General features: G+C 40.5%; 1 protein-coding gene across 1 annotated transcript; it reads left to right on the forward strand.

Annotated features, from left to right (window-relative positions):
- The first annotated feature begins 1953 nt into the window (after positions 1 to 1953).
- LOC130291340 (myosin-1B-like) lies at positions 1954 to 23856 on the forward strand. Its single transcript, XM_056540008.1, has 41 exons — positions 1954 to 2003; positions 9316 to 9358; positions 11549 to 11761; positions 11842 to 11985; positions 12186 to 12342; positions 12454 to 12481; positions 12580 to 12700; positions 12855 to 12947; positions 13039 to 13102; positions 13185 to 13283; positions 13411 to 13514; positions 13606 to 13744; positions 13841 to 13959; positions 14046 to 14195; positions 14279 to 14449; positions 14536 to 14842; positions 14936 to 15006; positions 15136 to 15223; positions 15326 to 15443; positions 15686 to 15809; positions 15894 to 16030; positions 16115 to 16370; positions 16459 to 16701; positions 16792 to 16968; positions 17079 to 17224; positions 17308 to 17398; positions 17483 to 17872; positions 17951 to 18077; positions 18319 to 18437; positions 18531 to 18727; positions 18825 to 19008; positions 19098 to 19263; positions 19366 to 19490; positions 19594 to 19902; positions 20105 to 20308; positions 20395 to 20520; positions 20603 to 20773; positions 20859 to 20963; positions 21088 to 21183; positions 22772 to 22906; positions 23336 to 23856. Exons 3-41 carry the CDS (start codon positions 11561 to 11563, stop codon positions 23351 to 23353), a joined length of 5820 nt encoding a protein of 1939 aa, XP_056395983.1. The 5' UTR covers positions 1954 to 2003; positions 9316 to 9358; positions 11549 to 11560; the 3' UTR covers positions 23354 to 23856.
- The last annotated feature ends 984 nt before the right edge of the window (positions 23857 to 24840 follow it).

Here is a 24840-nt window from a genome sequence, read left to right on the forward strand (position 1 = left end):
TGTGGTGGAAGAGAGTGGTTGTAGTTACTCCTCCTCTTATAAAGGGGGGCTGTGCAAGGAGCCCATAGGCTAGCTACGGGTCACCTGGTCACCTGGTGCTCTCTGGGTAACAAAACATGGGACTTTAACATGTGACAACCATTATCATGTGATCAATAACCATGTGACCATATTAAAGGTCCTTTACACATAATATACAACTAATTACATTATGGGGGTACACTGCAGGTGAGCCCTGGGGACGTGCAGGGACTCAAGCTGATAGAACTGTAGGAGCATATATCGTACTGGGAAATCACACATTGATAGTTACAGTACCACCCTGATAAATTAAACTGACTTGCTATGTGTAATTCTGTAGAATGTAGGGCTTTAAGACAAAAAGTGCATTGTCCAGATCATTAGCAGAATAGTCATTCCAGTGATCAAACTGGATCACTGGAAAAATGCAATCAGTGATAGTTTGGCTGATTACATCTTTTATATATACATAAAAATTATTATTTGTGGGCAGCATATCTCCCCATTTAAACCAGAAATGTATGTCAATGATAAGTGGGCCCCTTAAAGATCCATTAAAGAACCAATGGTGTAACAGGGATTGCAGAGGATACATGGTGACCCCCTAACCACCCCTTATAATACTCTCCTGTACGCACTGTGACAGTATCTTCTTTCATCCCCAGCCTTTACCTCTCAGAGGCCATAAAAAGAGAAAAGAGGAAAGGCGCTCCCTGAGTAGTAAAGCCAGCACGAGGGTAGAGAGGAGAATTACTGCAATATCCGTGCTCACCCTGCTAAGTTGTGTGAAGACATACACAACTATGCTGAATGCATGTGATTTTAAGGATCACAATCCTGTTGTCTGCAGCCTTCCTGGAGGATGTCTGGAATAAAACAAGACTTCAGGGAGAAACCAGGATTTTCGGCGCTGACCATAGAGAAGGTGTCGGAGCCCAGGTAAAGGAAAAAGGTTTATTAGCAACGCGTTTCACCGCGCTTGCGCGGCTTCATCAGGCTTAATACACGGCAGTTGTACCAGGGTTATATACCCCCACGGGATTAACCCATGAAGTGCATAATTAAAATATATTCCAAACCATAATAAATGGACAGTATAAAATGTATAAATAAATAACAATAAACATATATTTATAACACTCAGCACTGATCTTAATAAAATATTATATAAATTACAACTATAAAATTAAGGAGACATATATAAAGATAATAAAAATGAAAAACCGCATGGTATGATGGAAAATAAGAACAAGGTTCCAATATGGCGTATCCAATTTAACCAGATGGTTGATAGAATGAGCGGCATGATTCATACAGAGAACATCAAGTAAAACATTTTTATAGAAGCTTAGCAAAAAACCCACAGTCTGAAGAGGTTCCAAAAAATACCTTCTTATTATTTTTTGGAACCTGTTCAGACTGTGCATTTTTTGCTAAGCTTCTATAAAAATGTTTTACTTGATGTTCTCTGTATGAATCATGCCGCTCATTCTATCAACCATCTGGTTAAATTGCATACGCCATATTGGAACCTTGTTCTTATTTTCCATCATACCATGCGGTTTTTCATTTTTATTATCTTTATATATGTCTCCTTAATTTTATAGTTGTAATTTATATAATATTTTATTAAGATCAGTGCTGAGTGTTATAAATATATGTTTATTGTTATTTATTTATACATTTTATACTGTCCATTTATTATGGTTTGGAATATATTTTAATTATGCAGTTCATGGGTTAATCCCGTGGGGGTATATAACCCTGGTACAACTGTCGTGTATTAAGCCTGATGAAGCCGCGCAAGTGCGGTGAAACGCGTTGCTCATAAACCTTTTTCCTTTACCTGGGCTCCGACACCTTCTCTATGGTCAGCGCCGAAAATCCTGGTTTCTCCCTGAAGTCTTGTTTTATTCCTCTCAGAGGCCATGGAATGGAGCTGAATGGGGGAAAAGGAAGATACGGGACAACCATGCTGCTGTGTGAGTGCTGTCACAATGCATACAAGAGAGCATTGTAAAAGTAGGAAAACTTTTCACTATTACCCTTTGGGCAGAAAGGGGGCACTATAGCCTTCTGGGGTACCGAGGAGACATTATTACCTTTTGGGAGGCAGTGGTCACTATTATCTTATAGGTGCACAGAGGCTGTACTATTAACTTGGGTTGGCACAGAGGGGACAATATTATGATGTGTGGGGACAAAAAGGACACTATTCCCCCCCCCCCCCCCCCCCAGGAGGGGCACAGGATGCTTCTTACTTTGGAGTTGCGTAGGACATTTTTCAATTGTGCAGCACAAATGACCATTTTTACCTTCTGTGTACACAAAGGCAGGGCCGGATCATCATTGGCGCTCATGGAGTGCCTGCTACAGGCCCCATGCCCGCAGGGGCCCACCGTCACATTCGGGACATCCCCGTGTCCCGAAAAATCTTTTTAGGACACAAGGATGCCCCGTTTCCCTCTCTACTGCCCTGCATTAACTTTAAAAATGCAGGGGCCGCCGGGAGGTACCGCACGCTGGGACGTCACTGATGTCCCGTGCGTGCACCCATAGAGGAACAGAGCGCATCGGAGCAGTGAGGAGGACGCGCGCACGGTAAGTCACCACTCACCAGCACGTCATCTTCAGTGTTCCGACCACCACTCCTCTCCGGTCCCGGGACCTACTGCTATGGCCCATAGGCCATAGCAGTAGATTGTTACCCCGGAGTGGTGGTCAGAACACTGGGGCAGTAAACGGGCATACAGCCTCCAGTCATACACTGTATATGGCTGAAGGCTGCATGTCTGTGGGGGAACTGTACTGCACCTAATGTGGAGGGAAACTATACTGCACCTAATGTGGGGGAACTATATTGCACCTAATGTGGGGAACTATACTGCACCTAATGTAGGGAACTATACTGCACCTAATGTGGGGGAACTATACTGCACCTAATGTGGGGGAACTATACTGCACCTAATGTGGGGGGAACTATACTGCACCTAATGTGGGGGAACTATATTGCACCTAATGTGGGGAACTATACTGCACCTAATGTAGGGAACTATACTGCACCTAATGTGGGGGAACTATACTGCACCTAATGTGGGGGAACTATACTGCACCTAATGTGGGGGGAACTATACTGCACCTAATGTGGGGGGAACTATACTGCACCTAATGTGGGGGAACTATACTGCACCTAATGTGGGGGAACTATACTGCCAACCTAATGTGGGGGAACTGTACTGCACCTAATGTGGGGGAACTGTACTGCACCTAATGTGGGGGAACTATACTGCACATAAAGTGGTGGGAAATATACTGCACCTAAGGTGGGGGAACTGTACTGCAGCTAAAGGGGGGGAACTATACTGCACCTAATGGCGGGAACTGTACTGCACCTAATGGGGGGGACTATACTGCACCTAATGGGGGGGGGGGAACTATACTGTACCTAATGGGGGGGAACTATACTGCACCTAATGGGGGGGAACTATTCTGCACCTAATGTGGGGACTATACTGCACCTAATGGAGGGGAACTATACTGCACCTAATGGGGGGGGGGGACAATACTGCACCTAATGGGGGGACTATACTGCACCTAATGGGGGGGAACTATACTGCACCTAATGTGGGGGAACTATACTGCACCTAATGGGGGGGGAACTGTACTGCACCCCTAATGAGGGGGGAACTGTACTGCACCCCTAATGTGGGGGAACTGTCGGGGGGGGGGGGGCATCATAATGAAGTGCTCTGTCTTCCAGGCAGCCTTAATCTTGCCCTGCACAAAGGGAGCAGCTTCTTTGTAAAGGTACAGTAGAGGGGAGAGATTAGGGAGATGGGAGTAAGCTAAAGGATCACGCCAAGTGCCTATGATCTTTTAGCTACGCTTATGTCCAGAACAATCGCTCATTCAAAACCCTCTTGATAATCGATTGACTTCTTATATCGACAATCAGTGCTTATTGATAATCTTACAGCTCATGCAGAAGGACCCTTAGAATGATTGGTAATTTGAGACTAAGCACAATTGTTCTATCTAATGATGTCATTAAATTGTGTAGATAAATTGTGAAATAAGATGTGATAAGTGAATATGGTGGACCAGCCTAAAATGCCAGCATGTTGGTTGTTTCAAAGCACACTTGTGCCATGACCATGTGGTCTCTCCCGTTTAAGATGACAAGCCACTTGATGAATGTAGCCCTGTAGCAGCTAGAGTATCCCTTACTCAGTCGTTCATCTGTCAAACAGTGTGACATACTTATAATGAGAATAACAGGAGTTGTTTTCCATTAACCCTTAAGCTGTAGCTGTGAAATGGTAAAAGAACCATAAGTAAATTTCAGTAAATTTAACTACCATAAGTAAATAAGAAATGAGATCTGTTCCAAAAATGTCTTAGTGAGGAACGCCAATCTATCACGGAGATACTTACAAGATATTTAATATCCCTTTTTATGAAGTACTAATCCTCAATCTAAAAGCAAGGAGAAGTCTCCTGAAGACATTTAATGACCACATAATAAGCTGGAGAGGGGGATCTATTTCTGGAGATATATTATGTTCTTCTCATGAGGGAACCCATGCAGTTGTAAATAATATCTGGAGTAACGTTTGTATTTTCATTGTATAAACACACGTATCTATACATATCTATAATGATGTCCCACCTCAGCCACTAAAGTTTTTCCAGCAGGGACAAGAGAGAAGCAGTGGTGGGTTCAAGGAAGGTAAGTATCGTTTTTTTTCTATTTGACTGTGCCATGAGCACAGGGGTGAACCCCGGATAGACCATCAATATTAGTTTAGCAATCCCTGACTCCCAGTATCCCACTGATCAACCATTAAATGTTGCTATGGTGGTTGCGTGACTAGCAAGCAACCTAATAAGTATAGGGAATGAGGGGGATTATTGGTCAAACAGGCCTATAATAGGAAGTAATAGGAGATGTGCAGACGACTTATGAAAGGACAAACACATTAGCAAACCTTTCTGTGGCTATGCCTGCACAATAGTTAAGACATATAAAAGCTCAATAAACAAGTAATGATCTGTAAGATTGACGATCCTTAGAGGGACCTGTTCGGCAGATCTAATACTGCTCACACTGAATCGATGGCAGATTTTCGGCATGTTGTTTTTTTTATTATGCCAGATCCTTTATTCCCCTGACAGTTGTTGTCAAAGGGGTCCCATTACATGTGCAGATTTACTGCCTGTAATGATCGTGGATCAATGATATAGCATCACTTTACAGTAATACCCCGTTTACATGGGCAGATGTGTTTACTTTCATACCCTTATTAAAGACGCGGTTTACAAAGGTGCATGTTGTCATTTGTTGTTTGATGGCTGGGCAAGTTTATGGCCAATGATAGTGAACGAATGTTCATACAAATGATTCAGACAATCATTCTGGTGATTATCGCCCGGTTTAAAAGGCCCTTAAGCCCTAACATTAGCTCAAATAGCAAAGAAATTCATAACGTTTCATGATAACATCAGCGTGTCACAGTCCAGAGACATGTCGAAAGTTTTGATCAGTTGGGGTATCAGTGCTGACCCACCAATCAGGAGAACGAGTGGGGAAAGTGCGCAGTCACATGCTTCACTCCCTGGCTTTAAGTGACATTTGTCTCACAGCAAGACAAAGATTGCTAAAAGCCAAGAACTAAAAAATAGTTACCACATACTTATCCTTGCTTGTTCTCCTGATCAATGCCGAGACCCCGACTGATCAAAATTTTTGACATGTCTCTAGTGACAGAGCCCATTTAAAGTGGTAGTCCGTCAATAAACAACTGAACCCCCTATCTACAGGATAGGTGATAATTGTCTGTTCCCAGTGGGTCCGACTGCTGAGACCCCCTGTGATCTCCTGCCTGGCACCCAGCTCTCTGAAAGGAGCCTGTGCTACAGATGGCACCCGGTCCATTTATTTCTATTCTATGAGCATCAGAAAGACCGTATTGCTGGACTCAGACTTCTTGGCTGCTCCCGACTGTAGCACGAACTCCTCTCAGACAGCTGAGGTGCGAGGTAGATGATCATGGAGGTCCCAGCGGTCAGATCCACCGCAATCAGACACTGATCCCCTATCCTGTGGATAGGGGATATGTTGTTTTTCACAAGACTACCCCTTTAAACATATCCTCTAGTAGTCTAAAAATAAAAAAAAACATCCATTTTTAACTTGCATGTGTTTTCCAGATAAATGAAGAAAAAAAAACAGAAATAGGGTAAATAAAAACAAAATAGTACAAACAGTACAAATATAAATAAATAGTACAATAGTACAAATAAAAAAGATTGTACACCCACCTTTCCGCTCGCGTCCAATCCAGCACTGCTGTCATTCAGGAGTCAATGACGGTGCAGTTTCGCATGTGCGGTGTCAGGGTGTGAGCTGCATGGTAGATGCAGGGCAGACATTATGGCCCAAGGGGCAGATGGTATTAACCCCTTCTTGTCGTGACGCCAGGGCGTGGTTTAGCCTTAACCACCCGCAGGTAATACCGCTGATCCTGGGTTAGGCAGGGGGCAATGAAGACACCAACGCCAGATTAAGAATAACGGCAGCTTTACTGCTGACAGGTAAAATAGGTGATAGGTGACAGGTGATATAGATATAGTCTTTGCAGTACAGCCAAATATCCCAGGGAGGTGACCAATGATACAGGGGGACTTGCAGTAGTTAGACTGACTTTAGTGCAGGCCACGGTGACTACAGATGGGCTTGACTTGACAGAGATGGTGACTGACAATAAGATGACTTGACTTACTGATGACTTGTGGCTGCAGGACTTTAGGCTTGAGGCCTCCAATGCTCTGGACACAGACACTGAGATGACTGCACTGGACCTCAGCATACAGCAGAAGAGAGAGATTGCAGCCCCTCCTCTGGTTATATAGGGGGGCTGTGCAAGGAGCCTAGAGGTCACTTGGGGGGTCACCTGGTCACTGGTGTAACATCTGTGCTCCGGCGAGACATGCTGGCCGTGAGCGCCCTCTTGTCATGTTCGCGCTGCCGGCGGTGCTGGGATTCGCATCGCTGGACGCGCCCGCATGCAAATCCCAGCCCGTCACTCACCTCAGTGTTCTTCCTGTCCTCGAAGCCCCAGCGCGTGTGCTCCTCCCTTTGTTCCCTGCCCGATCTTTGGTGCCTTTGTGCCCTAGAGAAAGCATACTGTGTTTCTGTGTACCTGATATCTGTGTACCAAATCCTTGTTCCGTTACCTTAGCCTGCACCTGTGCCACCTGCCCTGACCTACTGCTACTTTGACCACATCTTGACAGTTTCCTTTTGTGCCTTGCCATATCCCAGCAACCTGTGTGGACGAGTTGTGCCAGGGGTAGCAACCTGAGTGCCGCCTGCCGCAGCAAGTCCATCCCGCTTAGCGGCGGGCTCTGGTGAAAACCAGCGGCACCTTAGACTCTGCTCCCTGGCACGGCTCACATCATCATCCACACAGGCCCAAAGGATCCCCCACCTGCCGTGACCCTAACAACTGGAGCCCTCTGGGTAACAATCATGTGGTACAAACATTAAAGCAACAATACGTTAAATGAGGCAAACCTATATACATAACGGGGGTATGCTGAAGGGGAGCCCTGGGGACATGTAGGGAATCTGCCTGACAGGGCAGGAGGACAGTACGGGGACACATCATCCCATACTGGGACATCACACATGCGCAATGTATGATAATGCCACCAGGGCACTTCCAGAGTCTCTGAAGCCAGGACTGTGCTAGGCCGTGAGCAAGTGAAAAATTCCTACACAATAAAAAAATATTATTTTGTAAGAAACACGCAAATGGTTTTTTTTTTTTTTTTTGCTATGTGTGTATGCTGTCTGTGTACCAAAAGATTAAAAAAAGAAAAAAGTTAAATAATTTAAAGTTCAAAATTTAATTGCTTTTAATTTAAAATAATAATAAAAAAAATTATAGTTTAATCTATAGTTTATAATATTGTTAAGCTTTAAAAATTTGAATGGAAATTTATATTTCATGTCTGCTTTGTTTCATCGGGTGAACTTTTGTTGCTTGTTAAAAAGAAATAAATTACAGTGAATCAGTGTTTTTCAAATAGGGTGTCTCCAGCTGTTGCAAAACTACAACTCCCAGCATGCCCGGACAGCCGAAGGCTGTCCGGGCATGCTGGGAGTTGTAGTTTTGCAACAGCCAGAGGCGTATTGTTTGGAAAATACTGCAGTAACTAGACCTGTCACAAAACGACACAGTAGGGAACTCTATAGGTAAATAGTAAACTTTCTTTAGTAGGAATTAGTTTTAATATCGTTCATACAATATTGTTTATCAAATTTGTTTCGGTTCGCGAATACAAATAAGAGTATTAATAAAAAATAAAATAAAATAAAAGAATGAGTTGTCCGATTCCAGCCAGTTATCTAATTTAGAAGAGGGCAGGTGCAGGGTATCCAGACCTCCTGCTACATTATGTGGGTTATTTTTACTTGCGAGGCACTGACAATTTGGGCTTGTTGCACACTTAAGGAAATCTGAAGACATTTCCTTTCTTGTACTGAGCTGAGTAGGCAGATTGGCTTCTCTATATAAGCAGGCTGGAGGGTCCTCCGACTGACACATTTCTGTTGGTGGTGAGTACTGTGCATGATGTGCTTTTTCAGTATGACGTCCTAGAGAAGGATAATCCCGTGGCTAAAAACATTACTGGAGGTGAAAATATTTAACAATATTTGCACATCCTATTTTTTTTTCAATCTATTATGATTTTAATTTAAAAAAAAAATAATAATTTCTAAAATTAGAAGAAAAAAAAATCAATATATTAAATTCTAGAAAATTATAGAGCTATAGATACCAGAAGACTTCAATATTAGTCTAGCTTAACCCTACTTGGTCTCATAAGAATCTGGAGGATATTTCCTTATGCATATATATATATATATATATATATATATATATATATTCTTGTTGAAGAGCAGCACTCCCAAGCCCGTAGTAAGTGGGTGCAGACAGTCTCAGGGACCCCGGTCCTGGGTCCAAGGGATCATACAGACAAGAAGGCGACCGCAGCACTCCAAATCAAGGTGCAAAAGTGTTTATTCCAGAGTTAATACGCCTGTATTACCTCTGGAATAAACACTTTTGCACCTTGATTTGGAGTGCTGCGGTCGCCTTCTTGTTTGAATATATATATATATATATATATATATATATATATATATATATATCCTTATTTTTTAGAATTTTAAAAATATGTTTTTTCACTTGGTTTAATCCAAAATAATTTGCTTCTTTCCTACAGAGGGGGATCACCATTTTTTTTCCACCCTCTTCAACAACCAAAGGTGAGTCTTTATGTTTTTTAGTGCTGTTTCTGACTGGAAATTTTTGGTCCAAACCACCGCTATGTCATTAGATAAATATATATCCAATACAGTACTTGTAGAATTAATATCAGCTTTCTTTTACATAATTTTTATATGGACATGTTCACATCTGTGTTGAAGACTCTATCTGGAGTCTCCGTCGCATTTTTCATCACAACGGGAAAAATGGGAGACACTCTGGTGTAACCCAATGGAACCCATTGTATATCGGTGAGGTCTGTTAGGTACCTTTGGTATCAGTCATATGATGAATATGGCACTATACCATGGTTTCCATTATAAACGGGAAACAACCCAGATATGAACTGAAAGTAAGTCAGATGAATATAATATACTAGATACATGAATCATATTTTAACTATCTATCTCATCTATCTATCTATCTCATATCTATCTATCTCATCTATCTATCTATCTATCTATCTATCTCATATCTATCTATCTTTCTTATCTATCTATCTCATATCTATCTATCTATATTATCTAGATATCAAGGAAGGCTGCAGCACACCAAAATGAACGGTGAAGAAACAAGGTGTTTATTCCATCACAACAGATGGAAGTTTCGGTCGCCCAATGCGGCCATTTTCAAAATGACCGCATTGGGCGACTGAAACGTCGCATCTGTTGTGATGGAATAAATACCTTGTTTCTTCACCATTCATTTTGGTGTGCTGCAGCCTTCCTTGATATCTAGTTACCTGGTGCCTTGGACCCGGCTACTCTACTGCGTGCACCCACCGCAACTTTTTCTGAGCAGTGCTGCCCTATTTCTACTTTCTATCTATATTATCTATCCATCTCATCTCATATCTATCTATCTATATTATCTATCTATCTCATATCTATCTATCTCTCATATCTATCTATATATATTATCTATCCATCTCATATCTATCTATATTATCTATCTATCTCATATCTATCTATCTATCTCTCATATCTATCTATATATATTATCTATATTATCTATCTATCTATCTCATATCTATCTATCTATCTATCTATCTATATAAAATCATATTTAATTGCCTTTAAATCACCATACTGTACATGATTGAGATAGGTTCAGCATCATGTTTGGGCTAGGATCATACCAAGTTTGTGCCATTCTAAAAAGGGTTATTTATACTTTTTTATTGATATAGTCTGGTGTTTTCCAACCAGGGTGCCTCCAGCTGTTGCTAAATTACAACTCCCAGCAAGCCCGGACAGCCAAAGGCTATCCAGGCATGCTCGGAATTGCAGTTTGGCAATTGCTGGAGGCACCCTGGCTGAGAAACACTGATATAGCCAAACATTTAATATGCAGATAAATTAGAAAACATAATGTACATTTTAAATGCAGTTTTATAGTTCCATGCTGTTTCTTAAAAGTATATAACTAATTTTTTTACTTGTATACACTTGACATAGTGCCAAAAATTGGGTGTGAATATAGCCTTTTGAGGACAAAATTAGGGATGTAGATTAAGAAAAAAAAAATAACAATTTGGGGAAATTATTAATCTGCAACTATTTCACTCCTTTTTTCGAGCTAGCACTATCTCCCCTATACCAGTTTCTATTGCGCAAAATGTATCATATTGTAACATGGTACATGATGAATTTGCGCATTTGTTAATACACTTTCTGGTTTCTATTTTACTAAGTGGAGTGCAGTCGCAAAAAATGTTTTCGACTTTTTAAATAGTTGCGTATAATAATTGTTTAAAAATTCACAACACTTAAACCAAATTTTTAAGCCGAAAACTATAAAATAAAAAGCAATGGAAAAGTCCTATAAATAACACAAAGGATTGATAAATGTGTTTTAAAAAGTCAAAGACAGAAAAGATTGTGCAAAATGTATAAAACATACCCCATAGCGAGTGCCCTGTATAATGCATACCCTATAGGTCCTGTGGGTCAGAGGCTCCGCTGATGTTTTACCAACTATTAGCATTGGTGGGATACTTGTCTGTCTTAATCTTAACTAATATAAAAATTGCCATGAGTTATTAAACAAGTATTTCAAGATATCCTATTTAAAAAAAAAAAATCATTAGATAAAATATATTATTGTACATTTTGTGGTTTGTTTTTGGGCTTTGTATGTTTATTAAGTTTGTCTTGTGTTTTATGTGTGAACATAAATTTCTCTTGCAGAAATCAGCCACCATGGGTGACGGTGAAATGTCCGTTTTTGGCGATGCCGCCCAGTTTCTCCGTAAATCAGAGAAGGAGAGACTGGAGGCCCAGAACAAGCCCTTTGATGCCAAGAACACCTGCTTTGTAGATGACCAGAAGGAACTCTACGTGAAAGGTTTAGTCACCGCTCGGGAAGATGGAAAACTCACAGTGAAGACTGATGATGGCAGGGTAAATATTATAATATATATACTTTACATTGCAGAAGCCACATTTTTGGGGCATCACTAAACATATTGTCTTCTTTCCAGACTGTAACAGTCAAAGAAGGCCAAGTTTACCCTCAAAATCCTCCAAAGTACGACAAAATTGAAGACATGGCCATGATGACTCACCTGAATGAGGCGTCTGTGCTTTATAACCTCAAAGAGCGTTATGCAGCCTGGATGATCTACGTAAGTCTGAAAGGTTCTGAACATTATGGAATTTGAGAATGGCAGACATGCAAAGTCAGTAAAAATTCTACAATACTAATAAAAAGGGCTTTCAAATGTAAGGTTTAAAAACAGGACAAGACTTAGATTCCTAAGAAACTGTGGGGATTCACATAAAAGATGAAACAAATAGAAAATATTCTGTATTTAATATATTACAGACCTATTCTGGGCTTTTCTGCGTCACTGTCAATCCCTACAAGTGGCTGCCAGTGTATGACCCAAGAGTTGTTGCCGGCTACAGAGGCAAGAAGCGTATGGAAGCCCCACCACACATCTTCTCCATCTCTGATAACGCCTATCAGTTCATGTTAACAGGTACTCACTTTTCTGTAAAATATTACCATAATAATAAACATAGCTGCACTGGATATATTATTACTTATGTATAAAATCCATGTATAAAACCTGATATGTTCCTTTTGGCAGATCGTGAAAATCAGTCTGTCCTGATTACGTAAGTAATGTCAAATACATATTTATCAGATATACAATGTCTTAATGTCTCTAAAGGCAGTATATTCCTAATGTATCTGATCTCTTCTTTATCTCCAGTGGTGAATCTGGTGCTGGAAAGACTGTAAACACCAAGCGTGTCATCCAGTATTTTGCAACAATTGCAGCTCTGGGAGGTTCAGGAGACAAGAAGGAACAACAACCCAGCAACCAAATGAAGGTAAAGATTAAACTAAAGCATCTACTCATGTCAGAGTTCTGGTTCCTTGTCCAGGAAAAGACGAACCAGAAATATAACACTTATGCGACCTGCATTATCCACACTGAAGAGTAAAGAAAAAGAAGCCAAATCAATGTATGTTTACACCCTTTAGGGAACTCTGGAAGATCAAATCATCCAGGCTAACCCTCTGCTGGAAGCCTTCGGTAACGCCAAGACTGTGAGAAATGATAACTCTTCCCGTTTTGTAAGTATTATAAGCACAAATTCACACAAACATTTCATGCAATAGAATAAAATATAAATAAGCTTTAAACGCTGAAATTTGTCCTGTTTAGGGTAAATTCATCAGAATCCACTTCGGAACCTCTGGAAAACTGGCTTCTGCTGATATTGAAACATGTAAGAACTACATTCCTTATGTTTCTTTTACATTTTTTAATTTTAAGACATGCTGAAATGTCTCTCTTTTTGGCACCTATAGATCTGCTGGAAAAATCCAGAGTAACATTCCAGCTTTCAGCTGAAAGAAGCTACCACATCTTCTACCAGATCATGACAAACAAGAGACCAGAGGTTGTTGGTAAGTGTGGTTTTTGAACATTGGATATATCACAGTACAACACATAGACCAAAGATGTTTGAAGAGAATTCTTAGAACAAGCACTGTGTCTTGGTCACTAATCTGCTTATGTTCTTGCTGGATTTAGAGATGCTCCTTATCACCACCAACCCATATGACTACCCTTGGATCAGCCAGGGTGAAATCGTTGTGAAGAGCATTGATGATGTAGAGGAATTCATGGCCACAGATGTGAGTGTGTGGTACTTAAACGAACATGTTATTGCTGACATCTGATAACTGTTAGCGACTGACATTCTCATAATGTATTATTTTCTAATAGACTGCTATCGACATCCTGGGATTCAGTCCAGATGAGAAGAATGGCATCTACAAAATGACTGGTGCTGTTATGCATAATGGTAACATGAAATTCAAGCAGAAGCAGAGAGAGGAACAGGCTGAGCCAGATGGCACTGAAGGTAAGCTTTTGTTTTCATAATGTAATAGGATAACTATGAAATTTTCTTTTCTATCATCCACTTACAATAACATTGTGCCATCTATTTTAAATGCAGTTGCTGACAAAGTTGCTTACTTGATGGGCTTGAACTCTGCTGATTTGCTAAAGGCTTTGTGCTACCCAAGAGTAAAAGTCGGTAATGAATTTGTCACCAAGGGACAGACAGTACCACAGGTACATTAAGGAGAAACAATGTAAGAAGGATTTAGAACAGTTTATTAAACCAGTTGGCATGACCACTGTTGTAATTTCCAATTCAGGTGTACAACTCCGTTGGTGCCCTCAGTAAGTCTGTTTTTGAGAAATTGTTCTTGTGGATGGTCGTTCGTATCAACCAACAGCTGGACACCAAGCAGGCCAGACAATTCTTTATTGGTGTACTGGATATTGCTGGATTTGAAATCTTTGATGTAAGCATTCAACCTACTTTCCCCTTGTCACTTTTCTAAGCCAGCCATACTGCAGTGTTTCATGTGAGTTTTCTCAATTACAGTACAACAGCTTGGAACAGCTTTGCATCAACTTCACCAATGAGAAGCTGCAGCAGTTCTTCAACCACCACATGTTCGTCCTGGAACAGGAAGAATACAAGAAGGAAGGTATTGACTGGGAGTTCATTGACTTTGGTATGGACTTGGCTGCCTGCATTGAGCTCATTGAAAAGGTAAGTTCTCAAACAATTTCTTTAAGTCTATGTTAAATCTCTCCATGTCACTAAGGATCTCAATAATATTTGCTGTGTGCCTCCAGCCCATGGGCATTTTCTCCATCCTTGAAGAGGAGTGCATGTTCCCCAAAGCCACTGACACATCCTTCAAGAACAAGCTTTATGAACAGCATCTTGGCAAGTGCAAGAACTTTGAGAAGCCCAAGCCTGGCAAAGGAAAGGCTGAAGCTCACTTCTCTCTGGTGCATTATGCTGGTACTGTGGATTACAACATCAGTGGCTGGCTCGATAAGAATAAGGATCCACTGAACGAATCTGTCATCCAACTCTACCAGAAGTCTTCTGTCAAACTGCTGGCCTTCTTGTATGCCGCCAACGCTCAAGCTGAGGGTAAGGGGTTCATTACTGTGCCCTTTATTGAGAAAATATAGTAAGCATTAAGAAGGATCTTCCTCCTTAACATATTTCTTTACTAATATTTAGCTGATGCTGCTGGCAAAAGTGGAAAGAAGAAGAAGGGAGGCTCTTTCCAGACCGTGTCTGCTCTCTTCAGAGTAAGTACAAATTTTTCTTGCAATATTAAGTGTTTCAGTAATTCCATGAGCCTATGATTTACTGTAAAATGGGCTCTTCATTAGGCTTCCCAATTTAGTGAACTATATATTATTTTATGTTTCCTTTAGGAAAACTTGAACAAACTGATGACCAACTTGAGAAGCACCCATCCTCACTTTGTGCGTTGTTTGATCCCTAATGAGACCAAGACTCCAGGTATTGATTTATAGATTTCTATTCAGTTGTTTAAACAGAGAACATTAAAAGTAAGTGTCATTGTTTGTCACTCATACAATAAAATGAATTGTCTACTTTCAGGTATCATGGATAACCACTTGATCATCCACCAGTTGAGATGTAACGGTGTATTGGAAGGTATCAGAATTTGCAGAAAGGGATTCCCAAGCAGAATCCTCTATGCTGACTTTAAGCAACGGTAATTTAATTTTCTTATGGAAAAAAAATAAAAAAAAACCTTTATACACATTATTTTAACCACTTCTACAATTTAATTTATCTTCTGGTATAGCTCTCTAGTAATAAGATCACACAAGAAACAATACACATAAGCATTACAATATTTCACTTACAAATAATATATCATATATTGCAAACTAAAACTACTCAAACAATTACTAAAATCACTAATAACCAGTTTTTTCACTATTTTGTTTCTAGTTACAAGGTACTGAATGCCAGTGCTATTCCTGAAGGGCAGTTTATTGACAGCAAGAAGGCAGCTGAGAAACTCTTGGGCTCAATTGATGTTGATCACACACAATACAAATTTGGACACACTAAGGTATATTGTTAGGAGCGCTTAAAAATCATGTTAATTTTAGCTTTTGTACGACTTTGATCTAAAGTGATTTTTGTATGCCTGAAGGTATTCTTTAAAGCTGGTCTTCTGGGTACCCTGGAAGAAATGAGAGATGAAAAGTTGGCACAATTGATCACTCGCACTCAGGCTCTTTGCAGAGCTTACTTGATGAGAGTTGAGTTCAAGAAGATGATGGAGAGAAGGTATTTTTTTTTTCCAACAATATTGTTGAATAATAATATAAGTGTGGTTATAAAACATAATAATTTAAATATTTCTTTACACAGAGAGGCCTTATATGTCATCCAGTACAATGTCAGATCTTTCATGAATGTCAAACACTGGCCATGGATGAAGCTGTACTTCAAGATCAAGCCCCTTCTGCAGAGTGCCGAGACAGAAAAAGAGATGGCAAACATGAAGGAGGAGTTTGAGAAGACAAAAGAAGCTTTGGCTCTGTCAGAAACCAAGAGGAAGCAGCTAGAAGAAAAAATGAATGCCCTTGTCCAAGAAAAGAATGACTTGCTTCTCCATGTCCAATCAGTAAATACATTTTTATTACATTAACATTTCCTTCTTTCAGTTCACTACAAATTATATACCAGACTTATATGAATTTTAATTTCTGTAGGAATCTGAAACTCTGGCTGATTCTGAGGAAAGGTGTGAAGGCCTCATCAAGAATAAGATCCAGTTGGAATCAAAGTTGAAGGAACTGAATGAAAGACTTGAAGATGAAGAAGAGAGCAATGCTGAGCTGACTGCCAAAAAGAGGAAATTAGAGGATGAATGCTCTGAGTTGAAGAAGGACATTGATGACTTGGAACTTACCCTGGCTAAGGTTGAAAAGGAAAAGCATGCCACAGAGAACAAGGTACAGTTAACAATGAGAACACAGTTGCTTACTTGCTTTCTAATATACCCTACAACATGTTTTAAGCTTACAAGTCTTCATTAATTATAGGTTAAAAACCTCACTGAAGAACTGGCCACCCTTGATGAAAATATCTCCAAAATCACCAAAGAGAAGAAGGCTCTCCAAGAAGCCCACCAGCAAACTCTTGATGACCTTCAGGCTGAGGAAGACAAAGTCAGCTCTTTGACAAAAGCCAAGACAAAGCTGGAACAGCAAGTAGACGATGTACGTAGTTATCAAATATTTCATTGAATGAAACCACAGTTAAAATTAATTTCATTTATAGAGATAAAATTATAGACATCTCATATCTTATTTTGTCATTGTAATTGTAGCTGGAAGGTTCTCTTGAACAAGAAAAGAAACTCCGTCTTGACCTTGAGAGAGCCAAGAGGAAGCTTGAAGGTGACCTCAAACTGTCTCAGGAAACAGTCATAGATCTTGAAAATGATAAACAGCAAGCTGAGGAAAAACTTAAAAAGTGTGTATTTATTGTTCTTATTTTTATACAAAAATCTTCATATAAAACTGATATTTATAATGCACCATGTTGTTACCTCATAGGAAAGACTTTGAAGTTAGCCAGCTGCAAGGAAAGATAGAGGATGAGCAATCCCTCGGATCACAGCTGCAGAAGAAGATCAAGGAACTGCAGGTAAAGCCCCAGATGACAAGATCATTACATAATATCATAAATCATGGATTATAGTACATGTTATCACCAAATGCTACTTTCTAGGCTCGTATTGAAGAACTTGAGGAAGAAATTGAAGCTGAACGTGCTGCTCGCGCCAAGGTTGAAAAGCAGAGAGCTGATCTTTCTAGAGAACTGGAAGAGATTAGTGAAAGGCTTGAAGAAGCTGGAGGTGCAACATCCGCCCAGGTTGAGTTGAATAAGAAGCGTGAAGCTGAGTTCCAGAAAGTAAGACGTGATCTGGAAGAAGCCACCCTTCAGCATGAAGCTACAGCTGCTGCCTTGCGCAAGAAGAATGCCGACAGTGTTGCTGAACTTGGTGAACAGATTGATAACCTGCAGCGCGTGAAGCAGAAACTGGAGAAAGAGAAGAGTGAACTGAAGATGGAAGTTGATGATCTTGCCAGCAATCTGGAGAGTGTCTCTAAATCTAAGGTAATGCCATTTCTAAAATGTATTGTATGATTCTCTTTAAGTTGAGATAACAACTCATTAAAAAAATTGTGTTTGTAGGCCAACCTTGAAAAGATCAACCGTGTAGTTGAGGACCAACTTAGTGAAGTGAAGGCTAAGGAAGATGAGCACCAACGTGTGATCAATGACCTCTCAGCTCAAAGAGCTCGTTTCCAGACAGAGAATGGTATATTTGTTGTTTTAACGTCTATCAGAATGAATGGAGCTCTAACCTTTTCACCAGGCAATGTAATGCTAATAAGAATAAACATATTCTGTATCAATTACCAAAAGAAAAAGGCTGAAAATAAAAATACCTGTGAGAATAATATTAAAATTTAACACAAAGGCAAGACATCACCTCATAAAAGAGAAACATACTGCTGTATTTTTACTAAATACTTAAAATCTGCTTTTGCTTATGTTAGGTGAACAGTCCCGTCAACTTGAAGAGAAGGAAGCTCTGATTTCTCAGCTCACCAGAGGAAAGCTAGGATTCACCCAGCAGGTGGAGGAACTCAAGAGACAACTTGAGGAGGAAGTAAAGGTATTTAGAGAACACTATTTAAGCAAGGTTATTTAGTAAAAAGTGACTTTCTTTAAAGTTTTAACAAGCAAAATCTCTGTATATATATTTTAGGCTAAGAATGCCCTTGCCCATGCACTTCAATCTGCCCGTCATGACAATGACTTGCTCCGTGAGCAATATGAAGAGGAACAAGAAGCCAAGGCTGAACTTCAGCGCACTTTGTCCAAAGCTAATGGTGAAGTTGCCCAGTGGAGGACCAAATATGAAACTGATGCCATTCAACGCACAGAGGAGCTGGAGGAGGCCAAGTAGGTTCAAAGACCATCATTCTTACAGACATATATTCAGAATACATTTAAAAAAAAATACACATACAGAAATGTATTTGATATATTTTATTTACAGGAAGAAGCTGGCTCAACGCCTACAGGATGCAGAGGAACAGGTGGAGGCTGTGAACTCCAAGTGTGCCTCCTTGGAAAAGACCAAGCAAAGGCTGCAGGCTGAAGTTGAGGACCTTATGGCTGATGTAGAAAGAGCAAACAGTGCAGCATCTTCTCTTGACAAGAAACAGAGGAACTTTGATAAGGTAGGTTTTTCAGTCAACCACTTTGATAATGTTAGAACTCAGCTAATGTCTAGGCAGACATATTGTATTTTATGGCATCATTTTTTAAGGTCCTAGTTGAATGGAAACAGAAGTATGAAGAGGGACAGGCTGAGCTTGAGGCCGCTCTGAAGGAAGCCCGCAGTTTGAGCACTGAAATCTTCAAGCTGAAGAATGCTTATGAGGAGTCCCTGGAACAAGTTGAGACTCTGAAACGTGAAAACAAGAATTTGCAACGTATGTTTATTTCTCTGTTTCGGTTGACCTAGAATCAGAATTGACACTGTTTGACACATCCATATATTGTAATGTTCACATTCACTTCTTCTCATTTTTTAGAGGAGATCTCAGATCTGACTGAACAGATTGGTGAGAGTGGAAAATATATCAATGAGTTAGAGAAGGCCAAGAAACAGGTTGAGCAGGAGAAGAGTGATCTGCAGGCTGCTCTGGAGGAAGCTGAGGTATGTTGCTACAACTTTAACGACTAAAACATGTGAAGATATATTAAGTATATATAATGTATCACTGACATTTATCTACTTTAATATTTCTTAATTTACAAAGGGATCACTGGAACATGAAGAAGCCAAGATCCTTCGTGTCCAGCTTGAGCTTAACCAGATTAAATCAGAAGTAGACAGGAAGATTGCAGAGAAAGATGAGGAAATTGAGCAGCTGAAGAGAAACAGCCAGAGGTCAATTGACACCATTCAGAGCACACTTGACTCTGAAATCAGAAGCAGAAATGATGCTCTGAGACTGAAGAAGAAGATGGAAGGAGACTTGAATGAACTTGAAATCCAACTCAGCCATGCCAACCGCCAGGCTGCAGAGGCACAGAAACAACTCAGAAATGTGCAAGTACAACTGAAGGTATGTCATATACCATCCTTACTACATAATGTGTACCTGATCATATGCTATCTATAAAATCAACCTCCAGTTTGTGTAACAGCTCACCTTAACAATTGCAGAATTATACTGTTACTTCCTTTATCTCTACATGCTCTGTAGAAGTAAAATAGTAACACAGTAGTTGCATAATTAAAAAAAATATATTGTACTTTTTAATCAGGATGCTCAATTGCAATTGGACGACGCCCTGAGAGGACAGGAAGATCTGAAGGAACAGGTTGCCGTCATTGAACGTAGAAATGGTCTGCAGCAGGCTGAAATTGAGGAGTACAGGTCTGCTTTGGAACAAACTGAGAGATCTCGCAAGATTGCAGAACAAGAACTCTTGGATTCCAGTGAACGTCTTCAACTTCTGCACTCTCAGGTAAGGTCTCCAGCTAAGTTGTAAGAACAGAGAAACACAATTTATATTACCCATGTGTAATATTAAAATTATATTTTCTCCACTAGAACACCAGCCTGATCAACACCAAGAAGAAGTTTGAAAGTGACCTTGCTCAGCTCCAGAATGAAGTTGAGGAAACAGTTCAGGAGGCACGAAATGCAGAAGAAAAAGCCAAGAAGGCCATCACAGATGTAAGCCTACTCCCTAATGCTACTAGTGTTGATTATTTTTATTTAATATATAACAAACTCATTGCTGCTGTATTATTTTTAGGCTGCTCTTATGGCAGAGGAGCTGAAGAAGGAGCAGGACACTAGCGCTCACTTAGAAAGAATGAAGAAGAACCTTGAACAGACCGTGAAGGACCTGCAGCACCGTCTGGATGAAGCTGAACAGCTGGCACTGAAGGGAGGCAAGAAGCAGCTCCAGAAACTGGAAGCTAGAGTAAGTATTTTTGTACGTCTTGAGGAAAATGCTTCAAGAACTATGAACAGCAAAATTTAACTTTTTCTGCTATTGTTATCCACAGGTCCGTGAGCTGGAAAATGAGCTGGACAATGAACAGAAACGTGGAGTTGAAGCAATCAAAGGTGTTCGTAAATATGAGAGGAGAGTGAAGGAACTGACCTACCAGGTAATAAAAACTGACAAAAAATATGAAAAAACATGTACAACATGTACACTATCTATAACCAATGATTTTACTATATTAACCTGAATGCTAATTATTGGTATAATAACAAATGTCCTTTTTGTAGACCGAGGAAGACAGGAAGAACACCCTGAGGCTCCAGGATCTGGTTGATAAACTGCAGCTGAAGGTTAAGGCCTACAAGAGACAGGCTGAGGAATCTGTAAGTGAACTCTATTGTAGGAAGAAAATATACACTGTTCAAAAAATAAAGGGAACACTAAGATAACACATCCTAGATCTGAATGAATGAACTAATCCTATGAAATACTTTTGTCTTTACATAGTTGAATGTGCAGACAACAAAATCACACAAAAATTATCAATTGAAATCAAATTTATCAACCCATGGAGGTCTGGATATGGAGTCACACTCAAAATCAAAGTGGAAAACCGCACTACAGGCTGATCCAACTTTGATGTAATGTCCTTAAAACAAGTCAAAAGGCTCAGTAGTGTGTGTGGCCTCCATGTGCCCGTATGACTTCCCTACAATGCCTGGGCATGCTCCTGATGAGGTGGAGGATGGTCTCCTGAGGGATGTCAGACCTGGACTAAAGCATCCGCCAACTCCTGGACAGTCTGTGGTGCAACGTGGTGTTGGTAGATGGATTCAGGTCTGGGGAACGGGCAGGCCACTCCATGGCATCAATGCCTTCCTCTTGCAGGAACTGCTGACACACTCCAGCCACATGAGGTCTAGTATTGTCTTGCATTAGGAGGAACCCAGGGCCAACCGCACCAGCATATGGTCTCACAAGGGGTCTGAGGATCTCATCTCGGTACCTAATGGCAGTCAGGCTACCTCTGGCATGCACATGTAGGCCTCCAAAGAAATGCCAACCCACACCATTACTGACCCACCGCCAAAACGGTCATGCTGGAGGATGATGCAGGCAGCAGAACATTCTCCACGGCGTCTCAAGACTCTGTCACGTCTGTCACATGTGCTCAGTGTGAACCTGCTTTCATCTGTGAAGAGCAGAGGGTGCCAGTGGCGAATTTGCCAATCTTGGTGTTCTCTGGCAAATGCCAAACGTCTTGCACGGTGTTGGGCTGTAAGCACAACCCCCACCTGTGGACGTCGGGCCCTCATACCATCCTCATGGAGTCTGTTTCTGACCGTTTGAGTAGACACATGCACATTTGTGGCCTGCTGGAGGTCATTTGGCAGGGCTCTGGCACTGCTCCTCCTTTTCCTCCTTGCACAAAGGCGGAGGTTGTGGTACTACTGCTGGGTTGTTGTCCTCCTACGGCTTCCTTCATGTCTCCTGATCTCCTGGTAGCGCCTCCATGCTCTGGACGCTGACAGACACAGCAAACTTTCTTGCCACAGCTCGCATTGATGTGCCATCCTGGATGAGCTGCATTACCTGAGCCACTTGTGTCATGCTACGACTAGAGGTAAAGCACCACCGGCATTCAAAAGTGACCAAAACATCAGCCAGGAAGCATAGGAACTGAGAAGTGTTCTGTGGCCACCACCTGCAGAACCACTCCTTTATTGGGGGTGTTTTGGTAATTGCCTATAATTTCCACCTGTTTTCTGTTCCATTTCCACAACAGCATGTGAAATTGATTGTCAATCAGTGTTGCTTCCTGAGTGGACAGTGTGATTTCACAGAAGTGATTGACTTGGAGTTACATTGTGTTGTTTAAGTATTCCCTTTATTGTTTTTTGAGCAGTGTATATTTCATGTTGTTTAGAAACAAATATTTAATCTCTGATTATTTTGTGCTGTCATTTCCAGGAGGAACAAGCCAATTCTCACCTGGGCCGCTTTAGGAAGGTTCAGCATGAGCTTGAAGAGGCTGAGGAGAGAGCCGACATTGCCGAGTCCCAAGTGAACAAACTGAGGGCCAAGAGCCGTGACATTGGTGGAAAGGTAACAATCCAACATAGTAAGATAGTTTATAAGGCTGAAGAAAGACATCCATCCATACAGTTTAGCCTATAACCCTGCAGTGTTGATCCAGAGGAAGGCAAAAACCCTTAATGAGATGGAAGCCAATGTCCCTCAAATTAGGGGGAAAATAATCCTTCTTGTCTGAAAACTGGCAATCAGAATAAATCCTTTCTCCATAATGTATAAATTTAAACTCTATCCAATCCCCTTCTGAACTCTTATTAAGTTCACTTTGACCACTTCTTCTGACAGAAAGTTCCATAGTCTTCCTGTTCTGAAAAAACTCCCCTTCTTTGTTGGAAATAGAGGATGCTCCCCGTTTTATAGAACCAATATCTCCTGCATTATGTGATGTGTATTTTTAAAGGCTATTTAAATTTACTATGTTTTTCTCTTTTTTACCTGCAGAAGGAAAGCGAAGAGTAAAGATTGTAAATGACTGAAGATTCGGGAAATCTCAAAATGGGAATTTCAGAGTCTTTAATTTTGTCTCCCCCTATCCCTTCTTAGTGTTTTATTTATCTCCTTAATAAATTTCATATCAGAACCTTTTAAAATTGTGTCGTATTGCATTTATACAGCTCACAATTCAAAAGTTTGGCTCCAAAACAAGTTCTGTTTTTATAATTTACTTTATTCTTTAACACATCCAATCAGATACAATACAGTCAAAACATTTCAATATTTCATCCGCAATAAACATAAATTATCCCCACCCCATCCAACATGTGGGAAAGAAATGTATATACATACGTGATAAAATTGAAAAATCACCCAATTTTTCGTGGTTTTTATTACCATTTATCCCAAATACTATTACCTAAAATAACTTTCAATCTTTATCTTAACAGAATTAGCTTTAAACATTTGATTCTATCAGTGAGCTTCTTCCATGCTTTCAATGATGGTGTTGTCCGAGCAAACCATGTCCTAACAATAACCAAATGGGCAAAAAAAGAGAAACTTCTTTATTATTTACTTAAATCTTTGACATTTCATCCTGGATACATATCCTTGGGTCAAGTGATACACTTTGGCCCAGTTTATAATACATTTTTAGCTCATCTCCTTCCTAAAATTTTCTAACCTCCAGGCACCCCCAAATCATATGGGAAAATCGGCCCCTTGCATAGCGCATCTTGGGCAATTATCCCTTTGTCTTATTTCCATCCTGAAGAGACTATTGGGGGAGTAGTATAATTGAGTTAATTTATGATTTTCATGAAACAGTTTTTGTTTGTATCCCTTCAATATGCTTCCCCATTCCTCCAAATTCATTGGGCCAATACTTTTTTCTCCACACTAACTGACTACCAAGTTTAACATTTTCCCACTTTCTTTTGAGATATCTTTATAGAACCAAGATTAACTATTTTTTTGTTGCATCATTAACACTTTTTTATGGCATTTGAGTTTATTAGGAAGTAACTTCAGTATCAGTAGACCACCAAAGGCGTCACTAAGCTGATAATATCGATAACTAAATTTCTCTTCAATCCCATATATTTTTTGCAGTGTAGAAAAACTTTTCAAATTCCCTTTGTCGAACAAGTGCTCAACCCAAAGAATTGCTTGTTTCCCCCCAAATCCCACATCCTTAAAGGGGTACTCCACCCCTAGACATCTTATACCCTATCCAAAGGATAGGGGATAAGATGTCTGATCGCGGGGGTCCTGCATCTGGGAACCCCCGCAATCTCTCCTGCAGCACCCCCTGTCATATGGTGCACGGAGTGAGCTTAGCTCTGTGCCTGATGACTGGCGATGCAGGGGCCGGAGGATTGTGACATCACAGCCCCACCCCCTTGTGATGTCACACTCCACCCCCTCAATGCCAGTCTATGGGAGGGGCCCCTGCATCGCCAGTCATCAGGTATGGAGCACGGGGGTTCCCAGTGGCGGATCAGACATCT

This window comes from Hyla sarda, chromosome 9 (assembly GCF_029499605.1).
Source record: "Hyla sarda isolate aHylSar1 chromosome 9, aHylSar1.hap1, whole genome shotgun sequence".
NCBI classification, from domain to species: domain Eukaryota; kingdom Metazoa; phylum Chordata; class Amphibia; order Anura; family Hylidae; genus Hyla; species Hyla sarda.

Bases quoted from the DNA above. Each gene is read 5' to 3' on its own strand.
- LOC130291340 (XM_056540008.1), top strand. From the start codon at position 11,561: ATGGGTGACGGTGAAATGTCCGTTTTTGGCGATGCCGCCCAGTTTCTC. The intron at 16,371-16,458 runs GTAAATACATTT...TAATTTCTGTAG, and splicing joins TGCTTCTCCATGTCCAATCA to GAATCTGAAACTCTGGCTGA. The intron at 17,399-17,482 runs GTAAAGCCCCAG...GCTACTTTCTAG, and splicing joins AGAAGATCAAGGAACTGCAG to GCTCGTATTGAAGAACTTGA.